Genomic DNA, 12,823 nt, shown 5'->3' with positions numbered 1-12,823 from the left:
ATTATCGAGCTTAAAATCTTGGTCCGATTTGTCGCGATTCGAATCGGTTTATGTTTTTATTTTTTTTTTCTTAACTAATAGCTCGGGTAAAGTGATTTTGACTTTCTTTGATCGGGTTTTTTTTCAAAGCTTTTTTATATGTGCATCGTATTTACATGCGAAATTAAATTTCGGATAATTAAAAAACAATGAGTTGAAAATATTTTTCGAGGCACAATAACTTGAACGTGATTAAAAACCAAAAAAAAAATTTTTTTTCGTAGAAAAGTAAAAAGACAATTTAGAAAATTATGTAAAAAGTAAAATTGTTAATAATAAATCGGTTTCTTTATCAAAATTGAATTGTGATATGCGTTGATACAATTCTAAGCGTGTTGTAAATTTTTTCTTTATATAAATTTTCAATATATAATTACAATTATTGCAGTGTAAAATTTATTAATAATCGGAATAGTATTTTTCATCAGGGGGCGCGATTTGAAAAATTAAATTAAATTGAAATTTAGAATCAAGTAAATTTAATTTTATTTAATTAAACATTTTCGACTTTTTCGATGAAAAAAATTTTAATTAAATAAAATATAATTACGATCCGATTAAAAAAACTGCGGGACTTTGAATAATAAATTGTCACCTAGAAATTGCATCTCCGATTTTTTTTTATACAATAATAGTTCGGCAGTCTTTCTGTATTTAAAAAAATCAAAAAATTTCGATTTACACTATTATTAATATATATGTATTAAAATTGGTAACTTGGCCATAACTATCGGTAAAAACGTGGAAAAAGATTTTTTTTCCTTTCTCTGTTTTTTCTAAATACTGATGTAATCTCGAGGGGAAAGTATTTATAATTATTTGGCATTCGGTAACGAATGATGAAGGAAAGGGGGGCGAGGGGCGAGATTATTAAACACACGATAAAGCTCTTATCAAAAAACGTCAAGAACTCGAGTATAGAAAAGCAACGACGCGTATAAAACGATGACACGATTAATAAATTCAATTATTACCAGTAAATAGTCAATCAATGTCAATTATACATATTTTCTTTGGACTTTTTTTGTGCTTTCCATACTTTAATATTGTAAAAATTTTGTATGGCAGTATTTTCTCCATCGCTTGGAATGAATTTAAATTACCATAAAGGGGGAGGCAGTTAATATTCTAATTGCTTTGAAATCTTCTTTCGATATCGAAGCTAAATTTTTAAATACATTGGAAGAAGTACTCAGTACCTTTTTTCAAATAAGAGGGCAAATCGATTTTTTTTCTCTCGTTTTTAAGAAAATTGATTTGCACACTGACAATTTTTTCTTTAAAGATTGTCACGTATTTTCGAAAAGAAAAATAATTGTTAATTTTTGCTAGGCCTCATGGGCAGAAAATAAGTTTACCTAACTATATAATAACGATTTTTATGTGTATGTGTGTGTGCGTTTTCTCAGACTTTTTAACTAGCTTGGGAATGAATCACAGGAGCTCCTCGATGCAACATTGACGCTGGTCGGGATTTACGATTTCCTGGTGTTGTTGCAGGAACAATATGCTGTTGATTTATTTGTTGAACAATTGTGGAATCTCGTTTTGGAATATCAGGTGGCGCTTGTAGAACCTCAGTGTATTCGCGAATTAAATTTGCTATTTGGAAGGCCTGAAAAAAAGAATATTTTTGACAAATGTTTTTAATTTAGAAAAATGTTTGATATTTTATTATACACACCTGTGACGTCGTGAGAATAACTTTACTCTGCTTTTTGTCACTTCCAGTGATGATCATTAGACAATTAATAGCCGGACTGAAGCTCAAAATAGTTCCATATTCATAGGTACAGAGACAATTTCTAGATCGATGTTCAAGAAGATGGAGTCCTTTTTGATCAACGGCTAACCAAAGAATTCGGGGCCAATTAGAGGTAAACGATTGCATTACATCAAATATCGTTGCCTTGTGCAATGGCCATGATTGAATAAGATTTAAAAATGATTTTTTCGATTCTGATGAATGCATTCCGCGTAGCGATTGATGATGTTGAACAACACCTTCTATTGATAAATTGGCAACAATTCTCGCTGGTAAACAATGTCCAGCGATTGCGAGATATTCCTCACCGATTGCCACATCTTGACTGTCACCAAGTTCCACTTGTGATTGTAGGGCAGTCAACATCATTGCTTCTTTTTCAGTAATTGGAAAACGATCAGCACGAAGATCGTGTAATACTTGATGATAGAGTAATTCCTTTTCGACTGGATCATCCAAATTCATGTATTGATCGAGGAATAAATGTTTCTTAAATAGGAATAAATGATGAGCGTGTTTTCTCGTTGGTTGACCTTGTGTGGCGCTTGCTGTTCGATAACGTTCCCATTTTGACATAACATCAGCGAGTTTCTCCTCGGGAATTAATGAACGTTCGGATGATCCCAAAACTTCATAGATTGCATAGCCCATTGCAGTTTCTTCGAGTCCAATTTTTGCTTTGATAATTTCCATAACGTCGCGCGCTGTTGCTGATGGATGAAATTCAACAGCATGATATTGACCATCCATAAAATGAAATCGTGCATAAATTAATCGTCGATTTATCGTACACATAATTTCCTCACGACTCGGTGGCCATTGTCGTCGTCTTGTTCCCTGGGTTTTGTAGAGACATTTCTCAGCGAAACGGGCATATTTACCTTCTTCTGTTACATAATCACTGGCACAACGTTTCAAATGTGACATTAAATATTTTCTGATTATTTTCTGAGGCGGTAGAATCACCGAACATGCCAGGGACAATAGTGCCCAGTGACGGAGATTAACACGACTGTTTGGATCCGGATGATCTGTTGTTTGTTTTATCAATTGAAGATACAATTCACCAAGGAGATTTTCCTTTCGCATGCAACGTTCCATAACAGTTTGAATGAGATTCACGTGTTCATCCTCCACACGTTTGACAGTGTCTCCATTTTGTCCAAGACCTGCGTAGGTCAAAATTAATTGAAAAACACTCAGGGAAATTTGTTCCTCAGCGTCGGGTAATTTCGACAAACTCTGTGGTACACTCTGTCTACTAAACGCCCAATATCCATAATGAAAGCCCTTGTAAGTCTCGCCATGATCCGTTGAACTACCGTGCTCTTGACGAAGTTTCTCTATCCGATGTTTCGACAAACGTCTCAAAGTATTTCGCAAAAATCCACCGCCAGTATCCTGTGGTTTACGAAGTGCTTCCGAATCAACAAGAGTTCTACGACAATTCACCAAATTATGATAAAGCCGAATACGATCCTCATTTGTCGTACCTTTTAGTTTTTTCATTGGCGCCTCATTCTCCGTAATCCATCCAGCAAGTGCTGGACAATAGCTCACAATCAAACTACCAATTTCGTTCTTCTGCGTCGTTTCAAATACAAAACATTTATGCGAACTATCAGGATTGTGTCGTAACAATGAAATTGTTATAAAAGAATCACTGGGATCGAGCATTATACTTTCAACATCGTGATAGCGATATTCGGATAAAACAAATTTATCATCAGGTTTAATCAACATCAATCCATCGCAATTTATTCCCAATATCAATTGATTGCCATACGACCAATAACCACGATAGGTGACATTAAACATCGTCGTTCCATACAATGGATACTGCATAACACACGAGAGATACAAAACTTTTGCCGTCAATTCCGAACGATTAGCACCATATTGTCTATGAGCTTGAGCAATAATCGGAACCCAAACATCATCGCCTCTCGCTCTACTTATTCGATAAGGCAAAAAACTATCAACTTCACTATAATAATCCAAACGATCATTATCCTTTGGATCGCCAAGCATTACCTGTGCCTGTAATCCCGCCAATTGAAGTGCAACTTTCTCCGAAACGGGAAAATCATCCAATTTCACAACATTGTAAACAGCCTGCGAATACAACATATTCACCTCAACTGGATCCTGTGACAATTCACGTGTATTTCTAAACAATCGCCGTTTAAAAACAAATCTATTATCACCACTTCCTAATGTTGGATTATTACCCCTTCTCAATGTTGGAAATGCCGATTGTGCTGTATTTAATTTACATTGTTTCATTTCCCAAGCAGCAATCACATCATATAGATAATCATGTGCACGCACATGTTCTTCACCATCGGGACGACTTTGATAAATTGCCCAACCTTCCAATGAGCGTAGTCCCAATTTTTCGGCAAGTTTTGCAACAGCATCAGCTGCTGTATCAGTTGGATGTACATCAATTGCTTTTGTACGACCATCCAAAAAAAAGAAACGACAAACAATTGTACCGAGACGTCGCATTGCAGCAATTTCAACTGTTGATGGTGGATATTGTCGACATGAGACTTTTGTATTTTTACAATTATCCACACACCATTGCACATATTGACGTAATTTTCCCTCGAGGGCAAGATTTTTTCGTAAAAATGAACAAAAATATTTATAAAGTAATTTACTTGGTTGAAATGCAACAATTGCCAAACAAAGAAGAAGCCATACACGTTCGGCCCATTCTTGATTTGGATTATTTGTCGCTTGACGTATACATTGCACGAGTATTTCATCACGTAATTCCTCACGTTCGATTCCATAACCAATTACACTTTGTATTGTTGCTATTTCTTGTTCTAATTTCATTTCACCGCGAAGATATTTACAGAGGTCCTGCGAAAAAAAAGAAAAACAATTTTAGTTTATTTGGAATTTTTTTTTTTTAAATTGACAAGATAAAAATTTAGAGAAAATTTTTTCTTACCCTGAATACGGAGCAGGCAACATTAACATTATCAGGATCGTACATATGAATATGTGAATTTGGAATAGTTGATCCCTTATAATAAGTGACCATTTCATATTTCGGAACATATTCCATACTCTTGCCACGGGATTTTCTCGTCAATGTAGCCATAATCGTTCCCTCTGGTGATCGTTCATGACTATTAAAATAATTTTGCGCAAATTCCATAATATCATGATAATTTTCACCCTCGGGAACCTCTTTTTTATCCTCAAGTTCCTGAAGTTTTCGTTCAACACGGAATTTTCGTCTTTGCTCACGTTCTGCCGGTTGTTGCAATTGCTGCGGTTGTTGTTGTTGTTGTTGCTGCTGCATCTGTTGTTGCTGATCGTGACCATTAATTTGCTGTGGATTATGATGAAGACTTGTACTTCTTGCTTCGACCAACGGCGGTGGACTTCCGGCTTGTGGTTCCTTTATTTTCGTTATCGATGGATGAATATCACCATTCATTAGAGGACCATTACCGTTAATTTGCACTGGACTCGTTGGTCCATTTTCCTCTCGAGGCAATACAGACTCATAAATTGGTTCACCATTGTCTGAGGAGGATTTTCCATTTGTTATAATAGGAGGTGGTGGTGGTGGCGGTGGTGGACCCGTTGGTTCCGGCAGTGTCGGTGGACCAAGTTTATTATTATTCCCAATGATTCGTTGATTGTCTTGAATTTCCGTGGCTTGTGCTTTTAATTCAGCTTTTGCGTTCTTTTCCATTTCCTGCTGGATCACAGTCTCCAATTCCTCGTCCAAATTCTCAACAAGCTCATCCATTTTCTCGCCAATCTCCTCAATTATTTGATTGCTCTTTGACGATTGCACATCCGAGAGAAATGAAAAAAGATTGTCCAAATCGACTGATTGTAATTCGGATGTTGCCATTTTTGAATTTAATTGCTCCGCCATTTGTGAAAGTGCCGCAATCTCTTCCTCGGCTTTTCTATAAGAAATTAAAAAAAATTAGAAAGAAAATAACAATTGTAAAATAAATTTCATATTAATATTTTGAGATTTACCCTTCTTCCATTCCCACAATGCCATTGTACTGTGCACTGTAAGAAATAGGAAGGTATAAAAATATAAACAATTTTTATTAATTTATTAAGCGAGCGGAAGTATGATTTATTTTTACCTCTGATTCTCTTCGGCTGCTTTCTTTTCTTCCATTAATCTTCTCTCTTCTTCCAGGCGTTCGCGTTTTCTCATCTCCTCATCGACACGTCTCATTTCTCTCAAAGCTGCTGCCACTTCCCTTGCAAAAACTCCACGAAGATGGGACTGTATTACAATCGCCGCTCGACGTTTTCTGATGAACATTATCCTCAACTTCCAGCCACGATACGCGTGTTGAATCTTTAAAGCTGCTTCTTTCACTCTCTCGTATTCTACGAATTAAAACAGTTTAACGATTCGTGAGAAGAAATAATCTATTTTTCTAATTTTAAATAAAAAAAATTAAAATTCGAATTTAATTAATTGACATTTTAATTTAGTTACTTACCGCGTTTGACAATAAAACCACGCCAGATCTTTTGAATGATAATTGCATTGCTCGTGATAATTTGATTTCTCGCGTCCTCAAGGGGCTCGTGAACAAATCGTCGGAGAAATACTTTATTAACGCCAATTTGCCACTCGGTGGCGGGAATTTTTTTATTTCTCATCAAGCAACGCACAGCTTCTCTCTCGTCACGTGGCAATGACAATCTTCCTCTCTCAAGACACGTGTACCTTGTGATAAAATCACGAAATTCCATATGAACCGGATAACCTTCCTTTCGTATTCGAATAATATCCAACATTCCAAGATATTTCAATTGATCGAGCACTAATTTCTCATCATAATTATTGGCAATTTTTGTCATATTTGGCTTAATGCATCGCGCATACCATGGCGTTGTCGCTTGAAGAACATCAACGAGTGCCTGCAATTGATGACGAAATGAATCACAAAGTGTTGGTTTACCTTTCGATGTACCACGCGACATTGTCGTTGCATTCCCCGATGCACGCGCCACAGTACAACCAAGTAAATCCTGATAAGCAGTGATTCGTTGAACAAATTCATTTGTACTTCGTGACATAAAATCAAAAAATACATCCTGTTGAACGTCACGATTCTTGTCGACAAAACCCTCCACTGTGTAGGTTACCGATCCCGCATAATGTTTCAATCCAAATTCAGTCTCCCATTTACGACGATCATCGCCTTTCACGTAACACGGATGATTCTCAAATTCCGCATGAAGATTTGTCAAGTACGCAAGATCCGATCCTTTTGGCATGTGGCATTGTTCCGTGAGAAGTTTCAAAACACAACGAGGTGGCTTTTCAATCAACTCCAAACAGAGTGTATTATCCGTGAATGTTATGTGAGAATATTGAATCTCCTCTTGACGATACTGAAAAAGAAATTAGAAATTCAGTTCATATTCTTTATTTTTATAGCCTGAAATGAAAATTGAATAATAATTTTCGATATACTCACCAGTTCCTGCTCGAGGGCAAATACATAATGATTGAAGAACTTATGAAGTTTCTCATTCGTGTAATTAATGCACAATTGCTCAAAGCTATTAACGTGAAAATTTTCAAAACCAAATATATCCAAAACTCCAAGAAACCTCGAAATATCCTGACCTGGATTTGTACAATTATTAATGTGATTAATAAGCCATGCAAATGTTCTTGAGTACAATGCCTTTGCCATTGCGTGTCTATTTTCCTTTGCCTCTTGTACCTTGAGTGGAATTTCAGTAATATTCCCACGAACATTAATTTGCCTCTCAAGAACAATTCTCGTGAGATCTTCAACATTAAGTCCCAAAAGTGGAGCAATATTTGCAATAATTTCATTATCCTCTTTTGATAATTCACATCTTTCACCGTCAACATCTTCAAATTTAAGATTTCCCAACCAAAGTATTGCCGAGAGAACACGAAAAATACCATCACACATTTCGGCTGGCACTTGAAGAACACTGAATGCCAATCGAAGGGCGTCGAATTTTTTTAAATCAGAAATACCATCAATTTTTGTACATCCTGAATCGTTTAAATATTTATAATTATTTGCTGGTTTTAATTTATATTGTTCGGCAAATTCCTTGTCACGTGTACCAGCTTCAACGAGTTGATAAAAAACATGATAATTTCTTTCGTCTGTACTTTGAAATGTTATACGACTTTGTTCGAGAAGATAATCTTGAATTATACAGCCCTTTATCATCCATTTATTGTCAAAGCAGACTTGCATGAATTTACCAAATCGTGAACTGTTGTCATTTCGAACCGTCTTTGCGTTACCTGCAAAAAAAAAATTTCAAATTTTTTATTTTATTCATTACTAATTATAGTAAACAAAAAAAATCTTTTTTTAGCTGAAATATTTTGTAATTTTTCGAAAACTTAATTAGTTATTAATATTTCAATTACCGAATGCTTCTAAAATGGTGTTTGCTTCCAGGATTTGCTGTTCTACCCAAGTGTCAACATTACTGGTGACGGAGCAAAGATATTGGAGGATAAATTTTGTGGTTTCAGTTTTCCCAGCTCCACTCTCGCCTGATATTACACATGATTGATTACTATCAGTGTCTTGAAGAGACCGATAGGCTGCTTCGGCAAGAGCAAACACGTGAGGCTCAAGAGCTCCCATCTTTTGGCCATGGTAACGATTCACATAATCCTACAACAAAAGAAAAGATTTTTAAGGTATGTATACATTTAGATATCTCAGATTTATTTCTATATACATTATCACAAAAGATTTTCCAATATCTTCCAAGAGCTTTTCATATAATTTCAATATTCCTTTTTTTTCTCAAAACTTTTCAATCTTAACAAGTAAAATATATTAAAAAAATTTCAAAACTTTTTCTAAAATGTCAAATATTTTAATATTCAAAATAAATTTTGTAAAAACTAATATCTAATATAAAAATATTTTTAAAAAAATTGCTATTTTTTCTAAAAGCAGATGTTTGTTATTGAAATGTATATCATGTCAGTAATTCAATATTTAAAGAGAGGGTCCACTCTTTCAATATAGAGCCGAAAAATGAGCAACTTGATAGCACTCTTCGATGAATGCACGTGACAAAAACAGGTAGTAATATAGAAAAAAAGAGAAAGGAAATTAAATGACATTGACATTTGTCGATTCTCGATGTTTGTGATGAGAAGGTCAAGCTATCCCTCACACGTGAGTGCTTTTTGCTTTTGAGTCAAGTGCGTTTTCAAAGGCAGACAAGTTCAAAGGCCAGAAAAGGGTTTTTTAAATCCCTAATTTCATTAGTTGAGCGCAATTATCACTTCCCGATCAAAGAGGCACGCAATTTTATCGGACATTTTATCATTCCAGCTAAATTTTTCCTGGGTTACTGCACAGAGAGAGGAGATGTGAGAGATTATATATATACAGGGTGATTTTTATGTTCCGGACCCCCAAAATATCTTGAAAGGAAATAGTTTTTGAGAAAAATGTTGTATACAAAAGTTGTCAGGTTGAAAAAAATCTATTAAATTGTATAATTAAAAAACGGGCCCAGGGCCTTATGTGGGCCCTACAGACAAAAAAGTAAATTTTTTAAATGGAACCAAGTATTTTCAAACTCAGATTCTTTTAGCCAGTGATTTCCTCTTTTCAGACATGTGGTAACTTGTGGGCCCAAAGTTAAATTTGGGCCCAAAATTCGATTTTTTGTAGATTTAAAGGTAATTTTAGTGTAACTTAGTTCCAAGGGGTTTTCAGGGTCCCTGATTACGAATATGAAGTTAGTTTTTAAAAAATTTCAATAACGGACCCAAAATGACTAATTAAAATTGAAAAAAATTAAGGAAAATTATGAAACTTCTTATTTTAGACTTACTTAGTCTGCTAATTGTTAATTCAATGTTACTTTTATTGCTCTTAATTTAGTATCATAAAACTTGAGGTAAAATAATTAATAGATTTTTTCAAATTTTAATATTTAGGGGCTTATAAGGCCCAAAATTAGATTTTTTGTGATTTTAAAGGTGATTTTAGTGTGACTTAGTTCTAAGGAGTTTTCGGTGTCCCTCATTACGAATCTGAAATCAGTTTTTAAAAATTTTTAATAACGGACCCAGAATGACTGATTAAATATGAAAAAAATGAAGGAAAATTATGAAATTTATTATTTTAGACCTATTTAGCATTTTACTTGTTAACTTAATGTTACTTTTATTGCTTTTAATTTAGTATCATAAACCTTGGGGTAAAAAATTAGATTTTTACCAATTTTAATATTTAGGGGCTTATAAGGCCCAAAATTAGATTTTCTTTGATTTTAAAAATAATTTTAGTGTGACTTAGTTTCAAGGGGTTTTCGTGGTCCATGATTACGAATCTAAAATCAGTTTTTTAAAATTCAAAAAAGCGGACCCAAAAATACTGATTAAAAATTTAAAAAAATTAAGGGAAATTATGAAACTTCTTATTTTCAACTTATTTAGCCTTCTAATTGTTAATTCAATGTTACTTTTATTGCTTTTAATTTAGTATCATAAACCTTGTGGTAAAAATTAGATTTTTACAAATTTTAAATTTAGGTGCTTATAAGGCCAAAAATTAGATTAGAAAGTTCCCTGAAACTAAAATAACTCTTAAAACCACAGAAGATCCACTTTTGGAACCCATAAGCCCCCAAAATTTAAATTTGAAAAATAAACCAATCTTCCTTTTTGCCCCCAAAGGATAGTAAATTTAGAGCTGTGTAAAATTAACATTAAGTTAACAAGTAAAATGCTAAATAGGTCTAAAATAATAAATTTCATAATTATCCTTAATTTTTTTTATTTTTAATCAGTCATTTTGGGTCTGATATTTTGAATTTTTAAAAACTGATTTTAGATTCGTAATCAAGAAGCCCGAAAACCCATCGGAACTAAGTTACACTAAAATGAATTTAAAACTTAATCAGGGAACACAAAAACCCCTTAGAACTAATTCACACTAAAAATCCCCTTTAAATCCAAAAAAATCGTTTTTTGGGCCTTATAAGCCCCTAAATTTAAAATTTGTAAAAATCTAATTTTTTACCCCAAGGTTTATAATACTAAATAAAAAGCAATAAATGTAACATTGAATTAACAATTAGAAGGGTAAATAAGTCTAAAATATGAAGTTTTATAATTTCCCTTAATTTTTTTCATTTTTAATCATTCATTTTTTGTCCGTTATTAAAAATTTTTTAAAACTGATTACAGATTCGTAATCAGCGACCCCGAAAACTCCTTGGCACTAAGTCACACTAAAATCACCTTGAAAACCACAAAATATCGAATTTTGTTGTTTAAAAATGAGTTTTAAAAGAACTAAAAACAGAATTTTCAGCCTTATAAGCCCCTAAACATTAATATTAGTAAAAATCTATCAATTTTCTTTCCCTTAAGGTTTATGATACTAAATTAAAAACTATAAAAGTAACATTGAATTAACAATTAGAAAACTAAATAAGTCTAAAATAAAAAGTTTTATAATTTTCCTTAATTTTATTAATTTTTATGTCATTTTTGGTCCGCTGTTTTGAATTTTTAAAAATCGATGTCAGATTCATAATTTGGGACCCCGAAAACCCTTCGAAACTAAGTCACACTAAAATTATTTTTTAAACCAAAGAAAATCTAATTTTGGGCCTTATAAGCCCCTAAATATTAAAATTGGTAGAAATCTAATTTTTTACCCCAAGGTTTATGATACTAAATTAAAAGCAATAAAAGTAACATTAAGTTAACAAGTAAAATGCTAAATAGGTCTAAAATAATAAATTTCATAATTTTCCATCATTTTTTTCATATTTAATCAGTCATTCTGGGTCCGTTATTAAAATTTTTTAAAAACTGATTTCAGATTCCTAATCAGGGACCCCAATAAACCCTTAGAACTAAGTCACACTAAAATCACCTTTAAAATCACAAAAAATCGAATTTTGGGCCTTATAAGCCCCTAAATTTAAAATTTGTAAAAATCTAATTTTTTACCCCAAGGTTTATGATACTAATTTAAAAGCAATAACAGTAACATTTAATTAACAATTAGAAGGCTAAATAAGTCTAAAATAAGAAGTTTCATAATTTCCTTTAATTTTTTTCATTTTTAATTAGTCATTTTGGGTCCGCTATTGAAAATTTTTAAAAACTGATTTCAGATTCGTAATCAGGGACCACGAAAAGCCCTTCGAAACTAAGTCACACTAAAATCACTTTTAAAACCAAAGAAAATCTAATTTTGGGCCTTATAAGCCCCTAAATATTAAAATTTGAAAAAATCTAATAATTATTTTATCTCAAGTTTTATGATACTAAATTAAGAGCAATAAAAGTAACATTGAATTAACAATTAGCAGACTAAGTAAGTCTAAAATAAGAAGTTTCATAATTTTCCTTAATTTTTTTCAATTTTAATTAGTCATTTTGGGTCCGTTATTGAAAATTTTTAAAAACTAACTTCATATTCGTAATCAGGGACCCTGAAAACCCCTTGGAACTAAGTTACACTAAAATTACCTTTAAATCTACAAAAAATCGAATTTTGGGCCCAAATTTAACTTTGGGCCCACAAGTTGCCACATGTCTGAAAAGAGGAAATCACTGGCTAAAAGAATCTGAGTTTGAAAATATTTGGTTCCATTTAAAAAATTTACTTTTTTGTCTGTAGGGCCCACATAAGGCCCTGGGCCCGTTTTTTAATTATACAATTTAATAGATTTTTTTCAACCTGACAACTTTTGTATACAACATTTTTCTCAAAAACTATTTCCTTTCAAGATATTTTGGGGGTCCGGAACATAAAAATCACCCTGTATATTGTAACACCCAGATTCCAGAATGAAGTTCATCAACAAGTAGTGCAACTCGGTTCATTGTCAGGCGTGGTTTACACACTCTACCGAGGTTTTTAACCCCTTTTTTTTTATCCTTTATCCTCACGCAGTCATAAATACAGATTATTTTCTCCATACAAATTTCTTTTCGTTTCTGAAAAAGATATT

The 12,823-nt window shown here is 33.1% G+C and overlaps 1 protein-coding gene across 2 annotated transcripts in view; it reads right to left on the bottom strand.

Moving 5' to 3' along the window:
- Window positions 1-135: 135 nt before the first annotated feature.
- Window positions 136-12,823, bottom strand: part of LOC127284349 (myosin-VIIa) — a 31,684-nt gene continuing 18,996 nt past the window's right edge. The window contains exons 4-11 of one of the 2 annotated variants that reach the window (XM_051309747.1): window positions 8,244-8,496; window positions 7,297-8,114; window positions 6,310-7,210; window positions 5,941-6,193; window positions 5,825-5,860; window positions 4,770-5,748; window positions 1,724-4,678; window positions 136-1,654 (exon numbers count right to left, since the gene is read on the bottom strand). In XM_051309747.1, the coding sequence (XP_051165704.1) occupies window positions 1,454-1,654; window positions 1,724-4,678; window positions 4,770-5,748; window positions 5,825-5,860; window positions 5,941-6,193; window positions 6,310-7,210; window positions 7,297-8,114; window positions 8,244-8,496 (6,396 nt within the window). In that variant the 3' untranslated portion in view covers window positions 136-1,453. The remainder of the gene's footprint in view (window positions 1,655-1,723; window positions 4,679-4,769; window positions 5,749-5,824; window positions 5,861-5,940; window positions 6,194-6,309; window positions 7,211-7,296; window positions 8,115-8,243; window positions 8,497-12,823) is intronic. The other variant, XM_051309751.1, reaches the window with a different exon arrangement.

This window comes from Leptopilina boulardi, unplaced genomic scaffold (genome assembly GCF_019393585.1).
Source record: "Leptopilina boulardi isolate dan_hultmark-lab unplaced genomic scaffold, ZJU_Lbou_2.1 LbouV2_119, whole genome shotgun sequence".
Taxonomy (NCBI): domain Eukaryota; kingdom Metazoa; phylum Arthropoda; class Insecta; order Hymenoptera; family Figitidae; genus Leptopilina; species Leptopilina boulardi.
This window is presented reverse-complemented; position numbering and strand designations above follow the sequence as displayed.